This window comes from Camarhynchus parvulus, chromosome Z (assembly GCF_901933205.1).
Source record: "Camarhynchus parvulus chromosome Z, STF_HiC, whole genome shotgun sequence".
Classification (NCBI taxonomy): domain Eukaryota; kingdom Metazoa; phylum Chordata; class Aves; order Passeriformes; family Thraupidae; genus Camarhynchus; species Camarhynchus parvulus.
This window is the reverse complement of record NC_044601.1, coordinates 25,029,529-25,054,790: the sequence shown is the minus strand read 5'-3', so window position 1 is coordinate 25,054,790 and position 25,262 is coordinate 25,029,529. Positions and strand designations below refer to the sequence as shown.

The following is a 25,262-nucleotide window of genomic DNA, read 5'->3' as shown; positions in this document are numbered from 1 at the left end:
GACTTAATACCCTGTTTGAAACTTCTCCATCCCTTTATTTTGACATTGGTAAGCATTTCTTGGCAAATCAGCAAAGTTATGATCAACAGCTGGACCATGTCATACTAACATCCTTACTGAGATATCTTCCAGATCTACAATTCACAAGATCTTATTAGTTCCCAAATAATAATCATAATTTTATCAAACGGTGATGGGGAAAGATGCAATGCTCTAAGTGCTTAGTAGCACTGATCTCATTGCAGCCCTTCAAAATCCTTATGAGTAAACTGCTGTTAATTAGGTCAGGTGGAGGTTTGTCGTGGTTTGACACCGGTCAACATGCCAGGCACCCATGAAAACCAGAACAAAGGGCTCATGAGTTGAGATAAGGATTGGGAGAAAACACTCTAAGGGCAAAACAGGCTCAAACTTAAAGGTATAAAGTAAACTTGTTACTAACAGAGTCAGAAGAGGATAATGAGGAGTAAAATAAGCCTTGAAACACCTTCTCCCCCCAGTTCCTCTCTCCTTCCCACTGAAAGTGCAGGGAGACAGGGCATGGGAGCAGTTGGTCAGTTTGTTGCTCGAAATACTTCTTCAGTTTGCTTTTAGGGAGAAGTGTCTCTCTTCCGCTGCGCTATGGGGTCCTTCCCACCGGAAACAGTTCTCCAAGAACTTCTCCAGTGTTGCTCCAATTTCACAAGTAGCAGTCTCACCTAACCTCCTGCTGTAATGTTAGTCCCTCCCAGGGGCAAAAGAGTCTTCCCAAAACTGCCATGGCATGAGTCACTAGTTCACGAGGTGTAGTCCTTTAAGAATAAGCTGCTCTAGTTTGGAAGCAAGGGCCCTCTTTGTCTCTGGAAACAACGGCCTCTCTGTTCAGGTCTCCCACTGGATTACAGCTTTTTTTAGCATCCACCCACTCCAGCATGAGCACTTTTCCAACAGGTTGCAACTGGATCTCTGCATCCCCCCCATGGACTTCATGGATTATATGGAGATAGTTTGTTTCATTATAGTCCTCCCCATGGTTTGCGAAATATCGACTCCGACTCCAACGCTTGAAGCACCTCCTCTCCCTCTTTCTTTTCACTGATCTTGGCGTTGCCATGTTGTCTTTTTCGACATGCCCTCACTTCCTCCTCTTTCTCTGACTAGGAAAAAATCTCCCGCTCTTAAGTACCATTGCCAACAAATTCTACCTTTTTAAAGATATCTGCAGGATCCTGCAGCACTGAGAAGTTGATTTTGTCTAGATTCTGTGCAGGGGAATCACTCTCTGTGTTTCCACTGCCAGCCACACAGCCCAGCCGCCACCGGGCACGTGGCGCAGCTGCCGTGGGACCATTCAATCCCTCTCTTCATGCGGGGCACTGGGAGGAGAAGCCGCTGTCGCTGACCCTGCCCTTCTGCTTGCAGCACGGCTGGCTAGGGGCGGCCAGCAGGCAGAGCTCACCACGGGCTGTGCTGAGATGGCGGCGGCCACGGCGGCAGCCACACAACTGTGCCTGCAGCGCCGAGCCGGTCCCGGCGGTGGTGCCTCGCCACCCCTGAGAAAAAGCTGCTACTTGTGCAGATTTTCCTCTTAAATGTGTCATCACAGAGGCATTGACAACTTCTCTAATTGGGCCAGCAGCATGTCCATCTTCAGAGCTGTATGAGACTGGGTCTGTTGGACATTGTGGAAAGTTCTAGAAGCTTCTCACAAAAAGCACCTCTGTGCCCCGCCCTCCACCCCCAAAAACCAGGCTGTGTTAAACCAACACAAAGTTTATCAGATTGAAGTCAAATTAGGCTTTTGTGAAAAGCCTCATAAATTTATAGTCTCCAGGGTGCTGCAGAGATACAATTATTATTAAATAATTGTGTTGAATTCTAAGCAATTGTTCTGTTGATGAAGACATAGAATATCTCCTACTGTCCTACAATCTCACAAAATCTTGTTGCTTTATCACAACTAAAAGGTAGCACTCACTGAAGAAAAAACTGAATACAGAAATAAAAATCAACTGCTGAAGTGACCTCATGCTTAGCAATCACTTCAAGTTATGAACTATAGGCTTGGTTTCAAGCTCTGTACTGTATTTCCTGCTTAGAAGTATTAAATATAAGCTGCAAGTTTAGTTCTGTGAATTGCTAACAAGTGAAATGTTAATAATTCTTAAACCACCAATTTGGAAAAATAATCCAAATACTCAGTTTTGATGAGCAGTAAAAGTCAAAGTAACCGTGAAAGGAATGAATGAAGACAAAAGGTCAACCTGATTAATACAACTTCACACTTGAGAATAACCTTGAGATTACCCCTGTAGCCAAAACTGGCCAGCAATGATGATAGTTTTGAGAGTCCATATTCACCGGCTTCTACAAACTGCTGTAAAAATAAACTAACATTCAAGTGTAATAAGAATTCCATTACATAACAGTGAATGAATGAACCACTTACTACATTAAAATTTGCATATAACACAATTGCACACAGATGGCCTTTTTTTGTTGTTGTTACAGCACCAAATAGAATTGGTACAGTACAAAACTGCTGAAGGTAATTCAACAGCTAAAAAACATATGTGATTTGTCATGTCACACAATTTTATAAAACCTCTTCAGTTAGAAGGCAATAAATGAGCGGTTGAATGATTTATACACTCTTGCCTCATAATTTTTTACACAATGTTTTATTTTTAAATATATATATACATGATGTATACTATTATGTTCATTCTCTGTGGTCTAATAAAAGCATAAATCTATCTGATGAAAAATGGATTGTATTTCAATTCTATCACTGTATCCATAGAGCTGCTCTTATCATACCACTTACAAAGATCAATGGTAACTTGAAAATTATTACATTCTATGCTGACTCTAATATATTACCAATAAAAGGACTCTTTTTAATTTAAAAGTCACATCAGCTGCTGTCCATCTTATTTTAAACTCTTTCAGTTTCTGAAACTGACATACTACAGGAGCAAAATAGCACCTGGTAACTACAGAGCTACTTCCTCTTTTTCCTTGTGAAAATAAGGTTAAAGCTAGCTTAAGTGTCAATTCAGCAGAAATTTCTCCTGACCTGCATTGCTGTGTATCACATCCTAATCCAAATTCCAGCTCTCCTTTAATAAAATATGATTTGGATCTCACAAAATTTACAGTAAAAGTTCCTTCTAATTTGTAAGACTAGACAGGTAAGACAGTGACAATCAGCCTCCTTCAAGACATACAAACACTTCCACTGTGATGATGTTAATGTAAAATGTAACATAAAATGCTAAGTGGCTATAAAGTACCACTTAAAAGAAGGAACAGCTGGTTTCTCTTCCCATAGTCAGATGTTTTCTCAACAAGCAGCATACATTTTTCCACATTAAAACAAAAAATAGTAGTGAAGCATTCGTTCTAAAGGTTCATTTTGAGAATAATCTTCCTAATTCTCAGGATATCTCTGAACAAGGACAACAAAATCACTTCTATTTGTTAGTTGAAGAGGTGACAACAATTATGATAAAAACGCTGATGCTGTTTTTTTCGAGATACACAAGACCACAGACATAGGAAACTTAATTACCTGTGTAATTAACTATGTTATGACATAAACTAATCTCTAAGTATCTACATTTCGCTCATGTCAACAGCTGGAAAACTCTTAACATTAAATTGTATTATGCAGTGGTCCATAACAGCACATTTACCAGATCTTCGCTACCATTGCTCTAATGGAATTAATATTGCAAGTACTTTAGTAAACACTAAGTTTTAAATGCAAATGGGAGGTAAAACTAATAGAAATATGCCCCCCCAAAAAACCTCTTAGCTCAGCATAACCAGTATGACAATAACTGAGAAATTATCTAAGTCGGTTTCCAGCGAGGTATGGCAATGGTTTATTTCCATCCTTTCAGAAGCTGTTTGGGAGCAAAGACCTCTGACAAACGTGGGCTACATTAAAATGATACAATCTTAAAAGAGATGTCATGATGGATGTTCTTTGAAATCATACTTTAAGATGCGCTGTTCATACTTGAAGATTCTCACAAAGGTGAGCATTTTCAAAATTTAATATAAAATCCTACCATTTGTTATATCTCTGACTATATACTTATTTTTTTAAATGGACAAAAACTTTATTTGCTTAAGAGCATCTTTCACTGATGAAAGTATTACAAAGGTACTAAAGAGTTAAGCCATAATGTTTAAACTTTGCCTTTTGTCAGATTCTGTAGTTCTTTTAATCAACAAAAATGTATCTCATTAGTAGGAAATTCTATCTCATAATAACAGAAAATACAACTGTCATGGGAATTCACATTTTCTTCCTTCACTATCATACCTACTGTAACAGAACCTAAGGTTAAGATGATAACAATTGTTAAAAATACCATAGAGAGAAAGACTATAGCACAATAATTATACAGCATTAAAAATCTGTTAAATGCTCGAGTGGTTAAAATAAAATTACTGCTGAAATATTTATCAGAATTTTAACCTACCACTAGAAAAGAAAGGTAAGTTAAGCCACATTTCTTCCCAGATGACTTTCCCAATAACTTTCACTAGTATTTTGGATTCAAATAAAGTACTCTTTACCTGGAAGAGTTCTTCTTTATTTTTTCATCAAGATCACTAAGGATTTGTCGAAATTCCAATTCTCCAGGGAGGACATCTAACAAACAGTCTAAATTGGAAGAATCAAAAGAATACTCTCCTCCCCATTCCATTTTTAGAATCTGTAAAACAAATACAGCAAAATGGTTAAATAAAGGAAAGATGCAGGTCAGAAGTACCAAAGTACACAACATCTTGTTCTTTGGAGATATTAGATTATATAATAATACAAATATTAGATTATTATCCTTCTGCATAGACTGCTACAGAGGGAAACCAAGAACACAAGTATTGAGATAAGTTTCATAGTATCTTGCATTTCTTTAGTTTAAAGAAATTAGTTCTTTTACCTTAATCACAGCAGTAACTTTTTTTTAAGACTTAGAAAAAAGAATTCTCTTATTATATATATATATATATATATATATATATATATATATATAAAATTATATTGTAAATGGAAACTAAAAGCAAACATATTACAAGGTAAACTTATTTTCTGTATACTTATAATTTCTGTCCAAGGAGTGACTGTCTTCTGGAAATTCAGCATATCATTACAAATACATGCAAAAATAAAAATCCAGACTAAACCAAGTTTCATCTTGCTTTGTACTCATTTTGACTCACATAGCATTTGACTCACAGGTCAAATCCACCAGCCTATTCAAACCAATACACTACCTTTGTGTCTTTATATCAGAAACAAAGCATTAGCAGGGTTTTTTTTTTCCTGTTTTCTATTTTTTTCTGCATCCTCTTGTGGGGAAATAATGACATTGATTTTACCATCGGTGATGACTTACTACCAATTAAGGAAACATATTATATAAAAACTGGACCCTTCTTAATAATCAGTATATTTCATGTTTACTATTTAGTATGTCATATTTAATACTATCCATATTGCAGCAACAACATGAGAAACAAACATAATATTCGCATGCACACAGTTTGAGCAACAAAATATAATAAATATATTATTTTTCCTGCAACCAATATTCTTTTATAAAGCAGCTACAGTGTTGGTTTTTATCTAGAGGCACTACTAGAAAAACAGATTGAACTTTTGTAAGTGAACTGTCTGCAAAACACATGTTTAAAAAGAACATCAGAAATTTAGTATGCAAGGTCAAGATGATTGGTTTTGGTCATAGGTGTAGACTTAAAAGTAGCAGAAATGCACATTTCTGGTTTTGCTCTTCCAAAGCAACGTTTAAAAAAAACATGGAAGCTCTCTAAAGCATAATATCTTGCACATCTCAATTAACAGCACACCAATATGAAATATTTCATGGATAAAGTGTTTTCTTAAATTCTCAGAAGTTACAGAATACCCCATTGCAAGTAACAATTCAAACACCCGCAACATGTTGGGATGTAGCTGAAACTCAATCACAGGCTGGTGAAAAAGCCTGGATGTAAATCAAATACATCTCTTAAAGCATTAAGGAAATGTCAGTCTTTCAATATAAAACTTAACAGATGTTACTATAGTTAAAGACATTAATTAAAAGTAGTAGTTAAATAGAATCTATTAAACAGCACTTTACAGAACTGAGATAAAAGGAATACTGAAAATACAGCTCTTTCTTCAAGTATGATACTACTTACAGTAGACTCGGTCACCCACACCCTTTTCTCTTATAAAGGGTTTACACAGAATGTAATTTTAACTCCATTCAATACCTATAACTCAAACCCATCTTTCATTCAACTGTTTTGTAGAACAATCAATGATTGGTGTAAAATGAACTGTATTATAGAAATATAAATATAGATATATATATACTGCAAAAATACTAACATTTTGGAATGAGTTTTCATCAAATAGCTGCACAATCAAAATTATGTATTTATATTTAATCCTAACTCTTTACAGCCAAAAGAAGCTTGTGCTCCTTGGGAAAAAATATCAGTATAGTTTACAGACTAGTAACTGTTTGAAAAATTCATCAAATGAAAAAAAATCACCTTGTAAACATGACAGCCTAGTTTTCATGCATGCATTCCTGTAAGACTTCTATGTCATACTTCTTTGGTTCACTTGTCAAAACAAAGCAATTATTCCTCTCAGTCTTGGTTTATGGAAGAAAAGCAACATTTGATTATTCAGTTTTTAAATACTGTTTTAGATGGCTAATACTAATTTCTTCTTCTGAAAATCTAAACCCAAAAATGTTTCAAAAGGAAAAAATAAGAGCATCAAGACATAAATTAGCACAATTGAGAAGAAATTTTACTGTTATTTAGCATAACCAGAGCCAGGGCCTTCAGTGCACCAAAAGACTCTAACTGATGATCTGACTCTAAACAGAACTACACCACCAGCCTGCTGCCGGCCCTCCTTGTCTCCCCTGGGGGCAGCAGGATGGGTGTCAGCTAGCAAGAGCCATCCCCTGTCATTTGGGATTTTCCCCGCCTCTCCTGTTAATCCAAAGAGCAGACAGTTGTTGATGCTCTCAAAGAACCAGTATGACACAGCTCTCCTCTAAAGGCAAAACCCTCAATGTTTGTTTTTTCCAGAAAGAAATCCATTTCTTTCTTAAAGGAGAAATGGGAGAAGAACTCAGTTTGGAAAATTTGAATTCTGTCAAGTATTTTAGACATTAATAACTCTCTTTTTTCTGTAAAGGAGATTAATTGAATCTTTGTTATTAAGCTGCATAAAAATATCATTCTATCATATTTCAATTTTCTAATATGATGAACTACTGTATGTTTTAGTACAAATGGTCTTAGAGAACCTGTTTCAGGTGCAACTCTCTAAGTCCCTATCTTAATAGACTTGTTCTTTTCAAAACATATTAGAGGACTGTTCATCAACATTAAAATGACGTAGCTGTCAATGTTTTCGGTAGCTACTCAAGAAACTTAATCAATGCACAGTTTAGTATAAAAAGAAATATTTTTCAGGTGTCTTATTTTAAGCCACAGTATCAACGAAATTTAACATCAATGTAATAACTTCCCACTTCTAACAAGTGTAAATTATGAAACTTTTTACCAAAAATCATTAGTCTTTTAAAAAAATACTACACAACAATCAAGTTAATACCACAGATAATTTTTGCTTTTAAAACTCACACGGTTTACCATTGAAAAGCACTTTTTGTGTGTGTGTTTTCTTTTTCAGTGTCAATTAAATGGAAAAAATCTCCTATAAAAATTATATTTAGTTCCAATTGGGTATTTCTTCATTCTGATTAAACAGTTAAGTTAAACATAATTGTAAAAGCCTTCCAGTACAAACATACATCTGAAATTCCATGGAATTTCTAAGATCAATTTGTAATATTTATATTTACTATAATAAGCCTTTGTTCTCAGACATAGAGTTTGTAAAAGTGGCATTTAGCTAAATCTTGAACAGAATTTTTTGAGCACATCTGTTGCTTATTCACATCTCAATGTACCCATAATTTGGAAAAAGGGGTATGTCAAACTGCAGCACTGAAATATAGAGAATTAGCCAAATCTTTGAAGCTTTTTTCTGTTACTGCTTCTTATCTTACAGGAGATGTCTCTTTATTGCCCTAACATTCTTGCAAAACTAAAAGGGAATGAGAGAATTGACAAGATTTTTCATCACTCAGCTTATGCTTTCAATGAGACGTTAACAATGATTTCCTTTATCTAGCTTTAGTTGTGTAACTGTTTCCAGCCGCTTTACAGCACAGAAGATGTCATCTGCAATTGCACAGCAGGCAGCAAGAGCAATGGCAGTGGCCTGAGATACTACAATTCAATGTGAAATTCCTATTGTTCTGTATATTTAAATAGTCTGAACATTTAAAATTATTTTGAAAACCACATAGAGTGTACAAAAGAAATCCATTTAAAAACTGCAATTTCTTGAGCTCCACTCTGACATGGTAAAAGCTTTTTACCCAATTTTCTGTCACAAAAATCCTTTAAAATTGTTTACTGTTTAAAATAGACTTGTAAAAGAGAAGGAAAATTTAAAATTCTCTCTATACAAGAACATGATTCAGTTTTGTTTCTGCTCATATGTATCGAAGATCCCTATTTAAGTTTTCCAAACTGCCTTTCATGTATTTTGCCCACTTTGCTGAAGCCCACAAAACATTTACAAAAAGAACATCATATTGTTCCAATAAAAAAGAGACTTTTAATGCATACAAAAAAAACCCCTCAACAAAACAGAACAACCAGTCTTCATTATGGTTTTATTTACTAAATATTTTGAGTGCCACAAATAACTTTGAAACAAGTTTACAAAAATAATTTGCAATGTTCCCCATTTAGACTTTACCCATTTGCTGTTGTCATAAACTTTTACTTCAATGTTAATTTTATATTTGTAAATTATTATCCACTAGACAAGTAAAGCATTTGCCTTTATATTTTTTGAAGATGGATTCTAAGTATCTATAATTAAATACTCATTTGTAACCCTTTTGAACACAGCTTTCTTCCAAATTCTGCCATAACAGTCAAAAATAAAAGAATGGTAATAAAATATAACTAAAGAAACACAGTCCTCACTATGGATGAAACAGAAAGCTATACCTTTCCACCTAAAGCTGTAATATCAGAATGCAGTGCTGTGATCTAAGGCAGCTATATCAGCCCTTAAATCATAATATTGTCAAAAAGGACTGTAAAAATGCACATTTCTGACAAATAGCACATGCTACTATTTTTAATATCTGTAGTTTCTTCAAACTATATAGCTTAGGCCTGCATTGTAGGCATATGTACATGCCAGAATTTCTAAATAAAATATGTGAGTTCTCCCTATTGTCTCTGCCCAATTCTTCGAGACACAGAGAGTGAAATGCTGAGAATAGAAAGGAATCAGCACTACTTTTTAAGATTTGTTGCTACTTGGGACTGGTAAAAATGTTCAAAGACAGGAAAGAATTCTCATTTACATAAACTTAATCAAACACTATTGGTGTGACACTATTGTAAAGGCAGTGACTTCAAAAGAGGAACATGCCATCTGGAGTTACAAGGAAATTCCTGAGTAGTTATGTCAGAAGACAGGAATAAAGGAGAATGTGATTTCATAACCTTCAGTAAAGAAGAAATGGCCATTTTCTGAGTAGCTCTTGAGACAAACAGTCCTATATCATCTTCAGCTCTCAGGTGGTTATCCTGCAGATGCAATCCTGCAGTGTATGATCCAAGGTTCGACATCTATAAAAAAGCCACCCTTACACAAGAAGTCCACAAGCAGTAAGAATCCTACCTCTAAATCTAGTGGCTTTCCCTACCTCCTTGTTAGTCTATATGGTTGCTAAAACCATAAGTGTGACAACACAGAAGTGTGTCTATATACAAGTGCAACTTTGGTTTTTTTTTTTGTGCCTGAGCTTCTATTTTATTTCATAAGTTTGGGGTTTTTTTTAAAAAGGATAAATCTGGTGCAATGTTGTCTTCTTTTTATATGGTTTAAGGCTTACAAAAATTAATTTGCTAATCAACTTTTCTGCCAATGTCACATACAAACACAGGACAAAATTACTCTGGCACTGTCACCATTTAAGACTACATCGATTTAGATTATGTCACCATTTAAGACTACATTAATCTCATTGTCAAATTATTATACTTTATGAATGATGTTTTAAAATAATTTTCAATTAAAACAATAATTACCAATCAGTATACTAAAGTAATCATCAATGCATAGAAAAGAGATTCTTAGAAGCCTAATTGGAAATACCTACTCAATATTTTCTTATAATCTTCTTAGTCAAGAAACTGCAAAATAAATAAAATAATTTCAAAACAGACTATAGGACCTAATTTATTTTGTACTGCTCCACATGAGGGTTATAACTACTGGGTAATTTTGCATAGAGGTATGAAAAAATGTCTAAGAGCAGTAATTTTCCCAGAAGGAGTGAATGGCATTGTTTTCTTCCTGAAGAACAAGAACATAAGACATATATGAGACTAATGGTGCATCCTCTGCAGAATTGTCTATCTAATTGTGGCAATAAGTACTGCTATTTAGGTACAATAAATAGGTATTTTTTTTATTATACCTAATTAGGCATAATAAAAAAAATATTTGAGTTTTGTCATTTTGTGGCACTTACAAACTCAGAAAGAAGAGGTAATACTTTATGAAATCCCCCCCAAATCCCTCACAGAACCATGCTCTGAAAAGCATCTGCTATGGCATTCCTATCTTGCTGATCATTAGTGTCTAAAACTGCACAGATTTATAAGGACTGTTCTGAAAGAACTTATCTTTAAGCACACTGGTAAAGCACCAAAAGTACATTATTTTCAACTAAAAACCTTACAAATACCTACTAGCTACTTCTAAAAGTCTTTTCTTTTCTTGTTTATTGGAAAAATCTTCCACTGTAACACAATTCACTTTAAGGACAATGGTATTTAAAAGACAGAAATTTCAAGAGCTTTAAGGTCTTGTCATTCAGTAGATCAGACACAGAGTTGCTGGAATTTTAACAGGAAATAGCCTTCCAATGAAACTATTATATTTAAAAAGAATTACAAAAATAGTCCGTGACCACAGCTTTTAAAAGATAGGCTGCATTTCAGCTCCTTCATTCCCACACACTCTATTTTCTTTCATTACTACTCAGTTTAAAGCTGAGAGCCTGAAAGATGTCCATTTTATAAAAAGGAAATACAGAAGCTCTCCACAGAGATGCCTCTTAAATTGGTCCAAGTTTATAGTCACATTCTTAAAAGTTTGTTTCGTAGTATAAGTGTAATGGATTTTGGATTTTTTCCCAAATACTATTATTACTGCTACTGTAGTAGTACTACACACGATCATATGAAACATTTTATTAGCCAAGAAATTTCCTTTTTTTTTCTTTTTCATCTTTTTTTTAATTATTACCTTTTTTTGCTGCCATTACTCAGCTTGTAAAGTTTGACATGACACTGCCTAATGTACAATGCGCCACTCAGATTCTACAGCACAATGCAGGCTCATATTCTTACTCAGCTATGTTTTTCATCCTCAAAAGCACTGCTAAGCATCAGTTTGCCTCTCCTTAAGAAAAAGACATTTCATAAGTAAAATAATTACAAGCTAACCATTTTTACCATGTTGTTGTGATTTAGGAGTCATTACTGAAAACACTCCAAAGCACGCACTGATTCGCACACTCCCCCTTTCTCCTCCCCCACTTCCTGAGGCAGGAGGGAGAGGAGAATTGTAAAAGGTAAAGCTTACAGGTTGAGAAAAGGACAATTTACTGGAAACAGCAATAAGATCAGAAATGTAACAGGAACAGTGTTACCTGAAATACACAAAAGTTGTACAAGAAAGGAGATTGATTCATACATGGAAAAGCCCACCACACAGAAACCTGCCCTGAGCAAATGTCCGCCACATTCCCCACAGCCAGAAGGAATGCCCTCGCCTTGCCCTCAGTGATGATGTGATGTGGTAGAGAATAACCTCCAGGTGCTAGCCATGACCCATCCTGGCCACTGCTAAAAATAATCCTGTCCTGGAAAAAAACAGGACATTATCCACCTCTTATTATGCACCATATAATTTATACTCAAATCCTACACCTTCCACCAACACACATATAGTACATATGCACAAGCACATTTCCATCATCAATAGTCATTCCTCCAAGATATCTGTTGAGCTCGTTGAGCCCATGGCTGTGGGTTCTCTGTCCTAGATGCCTTCCAGAGCAGGAGGGCTGGTGTGCTGTCAGGTGGTTGCAAGCTGCAGCATGAGCTCATGACCAGTGTATCTGGAGCAGTCCATACTTACTATCCATGCTAGTTGTGGCATTCAGCTACTAATATTATACAACAAAATATTACAGACTGCTCTCACCTAAAAATCAAATTCTTTCAGGTACACATCATGTTTCCCCATCCAACTGCATTAAATACCAAGTAGACCCGGGTCACTGAGCAAAAACAGTCCCACAGATGGGTTTGTCTTAGCTTAAACCTGGACTAATCCGAACTGTCTCCCCTAACACATTCCTAATGTGCATCACAGGAACTTTATCCCCCTCTTTGGTATGAGATTTGATTGGGTAGGGCCAGGTCGATTAATGGAGCCTCCCTCTAGTGTTAACTAACCAAGTGGGCTTTGCTAAGTGCAGACCTCAGTGTATGAAGGTCCAATCACCCATTGCTTTCAATGTGATTTTAAAAGTCCATTGTATTACTCAATTTTCCCAGAGGCTGGTGCATGACAGGGAACATGATACCCACTCAATATCGTGATCTCTGGCTATGAGGTCTATGAGGCTATTTTTGAAATGAGTCCCATTTTACAAATCCATTTTTTCTGGGGTGCTATGTGGTCACAGGAGTTGCTTTTTGAGGCCCAAGCTGGTGTTCCAGGCAGTGGGGTGAGGCACAGGATACATCTCCAGCCATCCAGTGGCTCTTTACACCACTGTCAGTACTCAGGGCCTTCCTTGGCAGATTGCGGGACAGTGATGTAATTAACTTGCCAAATCACTCCATATTTATATTTCGACCATTGTCCACCACATCACAGAGACCCTACCTACCTGCTTGCTTAAATGCAGTGCACATTTCACTTCTGAATAAAATGGAAAAAAATGTCCATCATTAAGTGCATAACTGAGTTGTGAGCCCCTCTTCATGTTGCATCTCTTCCCTGATAACCTGAGGTGTACTGAGCCCATTGACTGGAAATAATTCACCCTTATGCTGCCAGTCCAGGTCCACCTGAGACACTTTAGTCTCGACAGCCCAATCCACCTGTTCATTGTTGTGATGTTTTCCAGTAGCCCAACTCCTGGCTACATGTGCATCTACATCATGTACATTTACAGCCAGCTCCTCTACCTGGGCAGTGAGATCTTGCCACAGTTCAGCAGCCCAGATTTACTTCTGTGCTGCCAACTGGTTTTTTCCCATTGGTTTAGCCATCCCCACAGGGTATTTGCTGCCATCCACAGTGCTCTACCTCTACACAAGTCAGTGCAGAGGTAGAGCACTGGCCATTTCTCTCATTCAGCAATATCTACACTCTATGCCACTGCAGTCTGGATAAGTCCAAGGCAAATAGTGGGGCTGTGTTTCCAGCCCTGGGGCAATTGATTGCAGGCATACTAGATACCCTCCAGGTGAAAGCAAATTGTTGCAGGCAGTCTGCTGCTAAAGGAATGGAGAAAAGCACATTAAGCAGTATTAATGATGGCAGCACTTTGCTGCCTTGGACTCCAGCTCATACTGAAGTTCCAGCATATACAGCACAGCAGCGCTCAGTGGTGGTGTGACTTCTTTCAGACCACAATTCCGACAGTCTCCACTCTCTACTGGAGTTATGCACTGGCCATATAGGGCTCTAAAGGGTGAGAGTCTCACTGACCGCTCCTTGGTGCTGTGATCCATGAATCATCTTGTGGATGGAGGTCATCAAGTCCTGGTTGGTGTGATATTGCCAACACTGCACTGTTGTGGTAGTGATGATTACCTGTTATTCTTCAACCCTCAGCAGTCCCACAGCAGAAGGGTCCTCGGAAAGACCAGGCAAGGTTACTTAATGCCCTCTGTCTCTACAGCAGTCTCACTGATTGACACTGGCTGGATGCCAGGCACCCACCAAAGCCTCTCTATCACTCTGCTTTGCAGCTGGACAGGGGACAGAAAACATAACAAAGGGTTCACGAGTCAAGGACCAGGGGAGATCATTCACCAAACACTATCATATGCAAAACAGGCTCAAATTAGAGATATTAACTGAATTTATTACTAACAAAATCAGAGCAGGATACTGAGAAGCAGAATAAGATCATAAATAACACCATTCCTGCACCCCTACCTCCATTCCAGCTGTGCCCCCCAGTGGCTCACAGGGAGACAAGGAATGGGGGTTATGGTCAGCTCATTACATTGTTTCTCCCTCTGCTCAAGGAGAGAAGTCTTTCCACTATTTCCACAGGCAGTCCCTCCCACAGGAGACAGTTCTCCACAAACTTCTCAGAGGTGAGTCTATCCTCCCCAGACTGCTGCGATGTGGGTCACTCTTGCACTGGGCTCAGTCCTTCAAGGATAGGTTGCCCCAAAATGAGTCCCCCATGGGGTCACAAGTCCTTCCAGGAAACCTGCTCCAGCATGGGCTCATCTCGTCACAGGTCTGCAGATCCCTGTCAGATACCCTGTTCCAGCACAGGCCTCCCCCAGGGTAACAGCCTCTTTAGGGCATCCACCTGCTCTGGTGTGAGCCTACTCCATAGGCTGCAGATGGATCTCTGCACCCCCATGGATCTCCAAGGAGTGCAGGGGCACACCTGCTTCACCATGGTGTTCACCATGGGCTGCATCGCACAAGCTGCTCAGCTCAGGCACCTGGAGTATCTCCTCTCTCCTCCACTGATCTTGGTGTCTGCAGAGTTGCTCGTCTCACATATTCTCATTCCACTCTTCTCTAGCTATAATAAAAACTGTGCAATACTTTTCTTTCTTTTCTTCTTCTCCTCTTCCTTCTTCCTCTTCTTCTTCGTCTTCAATATGTTATCACTGAGGCATTACCACCATTTCTACCTGGCCCAGCCTTAGCCAGCAGCACATTCATACTTGGATCTGCCAAAGACCAGCTCTGCCAGATGCTGAGGAACCTTCCAGCAGCTTCTCACAAAATCCATCGCCTATAGCTCCTGCTTCCAAAAGCAGGTCACGCAAACCCAGTACAATCAGCTATCCCAAAAGTCCAATGATGCCCTTTTGGGTCCTTGAAATATCCTCTTCCTGAGGTAATCTATGCCCAGGATGCACAGGGCCTCTGGGCCAGTCACAATGTTTGCCATTTGTTCCCAGTCAGTCACTTCAGCTTCCAATACAGTCAGCTGTCCAGCTCCCCCTGTCACCTCAGAAACAGAGACGGATTCTGCCCCTATATATCTTGATGGCATCAGGGGACACTGAACACCTGTGTCAACTAAAGACTTAAGTTCTTGTGGGTCTGATGTACCAAGCCACTGGATCCACACAGTCCAACAGATCTGATTGTCCCTTTCCCCCACCTGGCTAGAGTCAGGGCTTCACTAGTTCTGGTCATGGTATTCATTGATATTTCTTGTAAATATGAACTGGACATCCTTTCAGGATTGGACGTAACATCAGCCGTTCTGTTCTGTATGAGGACTCACCCACTGGAAACTGGAGCTGCATTTATCCTTGCAGAGTTTCCTCTGATGTTTGTTCTTCCTCTCAACTCACATACCTGTGCTGCCAGCACAGAGGTGGGTTTTTCATCCCATTTCCTTACATCCTCTCTGGAGTTACACAGCAAAAGCCACAGGTCACCTTGTGATTTGTACCCCCTCACTTGAGCAGAGGGGTACTTACTCCCAATAGTTTAGACTCTGGTCCACACTGGAGGGGTATGGGACATTTCCCCTCTAATCTGCTGAAGTCTTTTGAGTCTGTCCACAGTCTTGGACAGTCCTTCCATGGACAAGGTGTGGGTCAGTAGGGAGGAAAAAAGATGATCATCACATGGCTGTAGCTAGGTAATCACCTAAAGCACTTTGTTCTCCTCCTGTCATGAACATGGATACCAGTGAGTTGGTGTATGATGATCATGTGCTTCGTACAAACTTCTGCCATGTGGATTGTGCACTCTGGACCTCATCCAGATCTACAGGGATTGCACCTTATTTGAATCCCTAGAGACTACCTCCAGAACACTCATTCTCCCAGGTACTGGATACCTTTCTCCATGGTGCCATGCTGCCTGGGTGCACTACTAGATCATCCCTGAGAGAGAACCTTTCTCTCACACTTGCCTGGAGTTACCTCCAAAGGCTGAGAGCTTCTGTCCTCTTCCCAATGCCCTTGTCAGTGCCAGATCCTGGGACAGAGACCCCAGCTCCTCAGCCTCACTACCATCTAGTTTCATATCATGGGCCATGATATGGCAGCATTGGAGCAGCCAGGTCAGACTGGCAGCTCAAATCTTCTTGCACACCCTGCAGCTCACCTGGAGACAGGGATCAGTGATTATCTCTGGACCTGCCTTTTCCTCCTGTTCTATTGGCATGGGCTGCTCCTGCAGTTCAGCTGCAGTTTGAGTGGCCACAGTGGTTGTTGGTCTGATTTCCTCCTCTTACCCTAGGTAAGTGTCTACTCTCAAGCAGCATCAATAAACAGGAGCCAAAGCCCAGCATAATGCATAACTGCTTGCTTCTCTGGGACTGCCACAGCATTTTTCTTTCAAATACTCTGCTTCTTCATCAGGGTCCTGCAGTTGTTCAGAAGTGAACTTCAAAACCATTAGAACAGAACAGACCTCCAAATGCTGATCCATCTTCTCCCAAATTCCATACCACTTGAAATTATTCACACACAAAAAAGTTCATCACATAGCAATCTGCCAAACATGAATCACCTCCACACTACCCTCAACTGGAAGAGACGCCCTTTCCCTGCCCATGGCAATGATGAGAAGTGGTAGAGAATAACCACTTAGCTACTGCAAAAATTACCCCTGTCCTGTCTGTAACCAGGACATAAGGTGTATACACACACTGGAGTACACGCAACCTAAAATGTGTCACATATTTTCAAGCTTGCAAGGCAAGTTCTTGTTTGAATTGCTTGCTTGCTTGCTTACCCCCTATGCCACATCCAGGAGTAGCTTCCTAGTCAGCCTCTCACCCAAACCTTCAAAGCATGCAACAGATCAAATCAGACTTATCTTAAGGACTGAACTGGTAAGAAACCTTCACTGCTCTCACTCAACGTGCACCAGCAAACTCATGACGAAGCCCAGAAAAGACAAAGTCTTTTGGTTGTGAATATTTGATTACATAGAAACTGTAAGAGGACAGCAAAATTGACTAAATAATCTTAAAGGCATCTGCATCACTTCCTTTCAGAAAAAAAAGCTTTTCATCATGGCATAAGTGACATACCACCTACAATAACACCTTTCTCCTCAGTGTTGACAGCCTCTTCTTCACAGCAAAATTGTGAAATGAAGTTAAATTTAAGAAGTTTCCTGCTGGTTTTTATACCAAACTCTTTCTATTTAATTATTTAATTGCCTTCTTACCTTCCATTCTTGTACTTGACTTCTTTTATATTTCTGCTTTTCAGTCAACTTTCCAAAGAAAATGAGGCTTACACCACCTGGATTTGCCTGGATTTCTTCTCCAAACTGCCTCAGGCACACCCTCTTCCCAATGCAAACAAGTTTTACAAAGGGGTAAAAACCTCAAAACTAAATTGTTAAAGATTTCAAGAAAATAGTTGCATAAATGGAAAAGAAAATCCCTGCAACTGACTCTGCTGAATTTAGCCAGATTTTGTAATCTAATACAAGAGACAAAGTCTCAAAACACTAGGTATTCCTAATTAAAGATGCAATCATACTGTGATGCTGGACAACATGGCAAGTGAACACCACTGACCCGTCAGAGGCAAGATGAAGTTCACAAAGTCCACAAAGATGAACAACTAGTATCAGTCCTCCTGGAGGGATCACAGTAGGACACAGAGCTGTGTCTTGATTTCAGCTTTCAGTGATAACAGTCAGCACCATCTACGCAGACAATCCTTACTCTGATTTGTGCTATCTGGAGGTCTTGGAAAGCAGGGAAAGAAGGCCAGTCTCCAAATAACTTTTTACAAAAGAGAACTGGATGAAAGCATCAGTCAGAAAGGAGCACAATGTCACTTATGGTAAAGGCACCTACTAATTAGGGTCTGCAGTCATCTACATAACAATTTCGAAAACATCTTATCAAAAATAAGAACATATATCTAAAAGGCTCCCTATTGTCCCGATGCAGGAAATAAATGGATTATCCTGTGACATCTGAATTCACACAACATGCTTAGTGTTTGGCAGATGAATCACACATGAAATTTTTTAAATAAAAAATACCTCTGACAGGCAAAATCAGAAAAGGCAAATAGAAGGAGACTCTAGGACATTTTGGGACCATTTATACTTGTCATGGGTTGATGATGGCTGGATGCCACACACCTACCACAGAATTCATAAAATTACTAAGTTGGAAGAGATCTTAAAAATCATCAACCAACCCATGGCCAAAGCCACTCAATCCCTCCATTCGGCAGCTGGACAGCAGAGAGAAAATCTAATGAAGGGTTTATGGGTTGAGATAAAGATTGGGAGAGATTGCTCTTCAAATACCATCACAGGCAAAAAAGGCTCTAATTAAGAGCCTTAAGAATTAAGTTTATTATTAACAAAATCAGAGCAGAATAATGAGAAGTAAAATAAAGCCTTAAAAATACCTTCCCTCCATCCCTCCCTCTTTCCCAGCTCTACCTATCACAGTGGTGCAAGGAGACATGGAGTGGGGGTTGTGATCAGTTTATTAGGTGTTATTTCTTCCGCTGCTCAGGGAGAGGAGTTGTTCCCCTGCTGCACAGTGAGGTCCCTCACACAGGAGACAGTTCTCCATGAACTTCTCTGATGTGAGTCCATCTCATAAACAACAGCTCTCTGTGAACTGCTGCAACATGAGTCCATGCCACAGACAGCTATCCTCCCCAGATTGCTGCAGCATGGGCCAGTCTTCCACAGGGTAGAGTCCTTCAAGGACAGGCTGCTCCAGCCTGGGAGCAAGGCCTTCTCTCCATGTATCTCTCACAGGGTCACAGCTTCCTCTCAGACATCCACCCAGTCCAGTATGGGGCTCCTCCATGAGCTGCAGGTGGATCTCTGCATCCCTCCATGGGCTGCAGAGGCACAGCTGCTTTACCATGCTCTTCACCACAGGCTGCAGAAGAATCTCAGCTTCAATGCCTGGAGCACTTCTCCCCCTCCTTCTCCACTGACCTTGGTGTCTGCTGAGTTGTTCCTCTCACATGTTCTCACTGCACTCTAGTTGCAATAACAACTTATTGGTTTTTTTCCTTCTTAAGTATGTTACCACTGAGGCATTGCCACCATTTCTAACTGGCCCAGCCTTGGCCAGTGACACATTCATCTTCAGAACCACCAGGAATTGGCTCTGCCAGACACTAAGGAAGCTTCTAGCAGCTTCTCACAGAAGCCACCCTCTGTAGCTTTCCACTCAGAATGTCTGCTGACAGAAACAAGAATCCTGCAAGAGCAGAGTCCCAGGAAGGATTTCAGGACTCAGATTATTATTAAACACAGAGATTTGGCTTTGTTAGGCACTTTGGAAGCCTCACTCAGAATAAGAAGCCAAGTGAGTGGCACACAGTATACCAGTCAGAAAGTCACTTCTCCAGTGAATCTCAGAACCACATCCACCTTCCCTGTCTTTGTTTCTGAAGAACTTCTCAAACCATCTACTTGGACATTGCTGCTTTATGTTGCACAAGAAATCATGCAGAAACATGATGAAGAAGAAGACAGAAAAAAAAAAAAAAGAAAAAAGTAATGAAAATTATATGAAGATATGCGTGGATTCTTCTTGAAAATAAGTAAAATGCCAAAACCACAAGAGACATGAAACTCATGGCTTGAGAACAGCATCATTGTTTTAGATAATTGAGAGGAATTGAGGCAATACCAGCTGCACAGTGGCCCAAATATTAATAGATAAAGTACGAGAAACAGGAGGGCACAACTCCCATTATGCCCTCCCATTTCATAAGCAAGTGATATTGCCTTTCGTTACTGCCCTCGAAGTCTTACCCACAGGAATTCTACCTACTTCAGCTGACAACCAAAAAACAAACCTGGCCTGCTTGGTAAGAACAGTTGACTCAAAGACTTCTGCCCAATCATCATTGAGATTGAAAGATACATGACAAATAATACAAGCAAAAAGAATGAACTAGTGAAGGCCTATGTGTTCTTTCTTATTCCTGTACTAAGTTGGAAAACATCTAAAAATTAAAACAGCATCCCATGACAAAGATTGTTTCTAATTTTTTACAAGGTTTAAATGAATAATCATATTACAATTCTAAAAACTGTGAAATGACATACTCATTCCTGGCATACAAGTAAGATCTTAAAAGTAATATAAAAGATTCTTAGATTTGTTCTATTTTTTAGTATTACTAATTAATAGAAAGTTTTTTATTACCAAACCAGAATTATTTTTTTTTCAATTTTACTTTGAGAATTTGTTACTCAAAATCATTGTTTACTCCTAAACTTAGATATTTGTAATTAACAAGTATGCAAGATGGGAAAGGGAGAATGTGAGAAAGGGAAGAAGATGGGAAAGAAAGCTTGACATGGTTTAGGAATGGTACTCCCCAAGTCAAAGCCCTCACTGAGATTCTCCAAAACCACGCTACTGCTTACAGTTGCTTCCCCATTTTTTCCCCCCCCCCACCCCAATAGCAGCGTGATGGAGTTGAGAACTGGACAAACAGAAAGCAAGGATCATGAGTTGAGAGGAGAACAATTTAATGGGAAGAACAATGAGACAAGAAAACAAATAGTAAGAGCAATAATATGAATTTTAAAAGTGTACAAAAGTGAGGGTGATTTACATGCAAAATGCTCACTGCTGAACCTAATCCAACTTCAGCCATGTTTTCCCAACCAGAAGGAACCCCTTTTCCCTGGAAAATAGAGAGTCTGCTTCCCCACTCCTGGCACTGACATGAGGTGGTATACCATAACCTTGGGGCCTTGGCTGTGCTACTTCACAGCTACCGCAAAAAATTAACCTTTTCCTGGTCAAAACCATCCTTTTTACTTGTTCATGTTGCTTTCATTTCCCCCCCTTTTAATTAACAAAATTTTTTAAACCTACATTTAAATCATAGTATAAAGGCTATACTTTGTCACCTTCAAATATACTGAATCCAGTATTGATGATATTGGGAATGTTTTATCTAATAATTGGCACATCAAATTAGTTTAACTATTCCAATTTTGTTCTCTATCAATTTTTTCAATTTCCACTTTTTTCACAAAAGATAAAAGTCAGGCACTGAGAGATATTCTTCAGATAAGGGAATTTTTCTTCAACATAAGATACAGTGTACTTCTATAAAAATGCCATGCATGATTGCTAATGCCAGACTATGATTGCTGTGGTATAAGAGACAGTAATTTTTATAACTAGCTCATTATGACACATTAAGCTGGATGTTCCTGTGCCGGACTTCCAAATACCAAAAATTCATTCAGACATGGGTACAGCATTTATTAGGGACTAAGTAAGAATGAAGAAAAATTAGACTAATTACATAAATTACAACTTTAAAAAATTAATACATAGCTTTTAGAAAGACGATTACTGTAGTATATGGTAGAGATAATTCATGCTATTAATGTATAAAATATTGTAAAATCCAAACTATGTCTTTTGACCATCCTGGCTGGGAGCAGTGTCTTATTCATATACATCTAGTTCCTGGACGCTCGTTGAGATAAACATCGGGTTTTAACGTAAGAATGGAAGTTTCCAGGTCGATAATCGCTGGCTTCACTGGGTTGCTGGGCCCACCTAAGAGCGATTATCGCCTTGATGATTACATCTACCAAGATAATCGATGGCATCACCCTGATACATGTGAATACGTGGCTTCCCTGGAGTCGACTGACAACATCGAGACACCTGGACTGAGTCTTTGTCTACCTCTGCACATGTAAAGCCACGGCGATGCACGTGAAGAGACACAAAGAGCAGTCGGTCATCTCTGCCTTGGGCAGAATAAACTGTACAAAACCTCGCTGCGCGAGGCAGCATTCCTGAACTGGAGGAGACTCTGACATTTGGAGGTCAGATCCGTGTTCACCCAGCGCCGATCCCGGGCTCGACGCTGACCATTGGCTGTGGTCATTTTGATGACCGAGCTTTGGTCTCACAGACAAATTAATTAATCTTTGCTAAATTTTCTTATAAGTTTGGCTCATGATTTGATCATTTATAACAATTACACAGACTACACTTACTAATAGTTTACAAGAACACACTTTCTTAAACTTACACAGTTACACTTTCTTAAACCAGGTAAATTAAAGATACAAAGAAATAAATTTCTGCAGCACTGATTGAGGTTTTAGAAATTCTTCTATAAACATATCTGTGTGATGTTCATGTTCCTGTTGGATAATTTCAAACAGTTGACTAGAACAAACAGCTATTATTTCCACCTTGCAATAGCAGCTGAATGACTTCATCTCAAGATTTTTCATAGATGATCATATACTCATATACTCAATCAAGCATAACTGGAATGATTACCCAACTAGGGAAGACAACACAATTCCATATGTAACTTATCTTTGTTTCCTAGATCACAGAGCAGTTTGCACTCAATAGGTTTTCAACCTATGTTCCTATTTCAGTTTTGGAAAGCACTGCACTAAGACATATTCTAAAACTGAATACTCTGAAGAACAGAGACGTAGAAAAGACAGCTCTTGACAAAATTACTAAAATTTACCTTACTTATCATAGAATCAGAAAACATTAAGGTTGGAAAAGAGCTCCAAGACTAGCAAGTCCAACCTTTGACTGAACACCTCCACGGCAACTAAGCCACCAAGTGCCACATTCAGTTCTTTCTTGAAAATGCTTCTAGGGATGGTTACTATACCACTTTCCTGAGCAGCTCATTCCAATACTTAACAACCCTTTCAGAAAAAAAAATTCTTCCTTGATGTCCAAACTGAAACTCCCCTGATACATCTTGAAGGTATTTGCTCTCATTCCAGTATTTAACAACCCTTTCAGTAAAGAAATCCTTTCTGATGTCCAAAATTAACCTTCCCTGACACAGCTTGAGGCCATTTGCTCTCATCCTGTCACTAACTGACCTCAAGAAGAGACCAACCCCACCTCCCTTACAGCCTCCTTTCAGGCAGTTGTAGAGTGACAAGGACTCCCCTGAGCCTCCTTTTCTCCAGGCTAAACAACCCCAGCTCCCTCAGCTGCCCCTCATATGGCCCTGCTCTCTACACCCTTCACCAGCTCTGTTGCCCTTCCTGGACACACATTCCCACACCTCCATGTCCTTCTTGAAGTGGAGGGCCCAGAACTGAACACAGGACTTGAGCTGGAGAATCACCACTGCACAGGGGGACAATCACTGCCCTGGTCCTGCTGGCCACACGATTTCTGATAAAGACCAGGATGCCATTGGCCTTCTTGGCCACCTGGGCACACTCTGGCTCACGTTCAGCCAGTTGTCAATTAGCATCCCCAGGTCCTTTCCTCCTGGGCCACTCTCCAGCCACTCTTCCCCCAGCCTGTAGCACTGCATGGGGTTGATGTGATCCAAGTGCAGGAACCACCACTGGCCTTGTTAAACCTCACAGCACCGGCCTCGGCCCCTTGGCCCGGCCCGGCCGGATCACTCTGCAGAGGCTGCCCATGCTCCGGCAGATCAACACTCCTGCCCAGTTAGTGCTGTCTGCAACTTACTGAGGGTACACTCAATCCCCTCATCCACAGCAGCAATAAAGACATTAAGCAGGGCTGGAACCCATAGTGAGCCTTGGGGATCCCCAGTGACCATCACCTGCAGCACCATTCACCCCCATGCTTGTTACTGTACAAAGCTGGCTTGTACTGATAAATAAGAATTCCAGCCCAGTTTCATAAATTGGGCCCTGGGTTGACAGACAGGGAGCTTCACCAATTATATTCCATCCTGGGCCGCAGATATCTCACTGGTCAGGAGCTGGCCTGTGCGAGGATCAGACCAATGAGCTGTCTAGATCCAGGAGTTTTGAATTCCCTATTTCTTTGAGGCCCTAGAGCCTAAGAAGGCTCTCAACAATGAAATATACTGTTTGTCACATGGACTTTTGAGGTGTCTGTGTTGTTCTTGTCTCCAACCATCAACCCCATGGAACGCGTGGAATTAAACATAATACAATACACACTCTGGGCCCAGCCTCCCAACCTTCCAGTTCTTAACCCAGTGAAGCGTGCACTTGCCCAAGCCACGGGCTGCCAGCTTCTCCAACAGAATGCTGTGGGAGACAGTATCAAAGGCTTCGCTCAAGTCCAGGTACACAACATTCACAGCCTTTTCCTTATCTACTAGCCAGGTCACCTGGTCATTAAAGGAGATGAAGCTGGTCAAGCAGGACTTGCCATTTCTAAACCCATGCTGGCTGGACCTGATCCCTTGGTAGTCCTGTATGTGGGATGTGACTGCACACAATATAATCTGTTCCATAACCTTCTCTGGCATTGAGATCGGGTTCACAGGCCTGTAGTTCCCTGAATCCTCCTTCCAACTCTTTCTGTAGTAACGTTGGCCAACCTCCAGTTGTAAGGGACCTCCCCAGTTAATCAGAACTCATGATAAACGATGAAGAGTGGCTTGGCAAGCTCTCCTGCCAGATCTCTCAGTACCCTTTGGTGAATCCCATCCATCCCCATAGAGCTGTGAATGTGTCAGTACCACAGCAAGTCACTACTTCCTCCTGCACTGCAGGGTCTGTTCTGCTCCCTGTCCCTGTCTATCAGTGCAGGGGTCTGGTTGTCCTGAGATAACAGGTCTTTATGCTAAAGACTGATGCAAAGAAGGCATTAAGTACTCAGTCTTTCCATCATCCCTGGTGACAAAGCTTCCCCTTACCTATCCAATAAAAGGATCATCCACCTGGTCATAGCACATGCAGATGTTGTGTCCCTGCTGCCCTCTGGTACTAATGCTGGGCTTTAACACTCTCTGCAGATGGAGAACTGGACAGCTGTATGTTTCTGAGGGAGCTCTCTGGGCCACCTTGCTCCTTCCAGCAACAGCTTTCAACCATATGGAATCCACTGTTG

The 25,262-nt window shown here is 39.9% G+C and overlaps 1 protein-coding gene across 4 annotated transcripts in view; it reads right to left on the bottom strand.

Annotated features, from left to right (window-relative positions):
• The window catches only part of KIAA0825 (KIAA0825 ortholog), a 238,460-nt gene that overhangs the window by 195,352 nt on the left and 17,846 nt on the right, over window positions 1–25,262 (bottom strand). For all 4 annotated transcript variants that reach the window (XM_030968121.1, XM_030968120.1, XM_030968119.1 and 1 more), the window contains one exon: window positions 4,573–4,712. In XM_030968121.1, coding sequence (XP_030823981.1) covers window positions 4,573–4,703 — 131 coding nt within the window. In that variant the 5' untranslated portion in view covers window positions 4,704–4,712. The remainder of the gene's footprint in view (window positions 1–4,572; window positions 4,713–25,262) is intronic.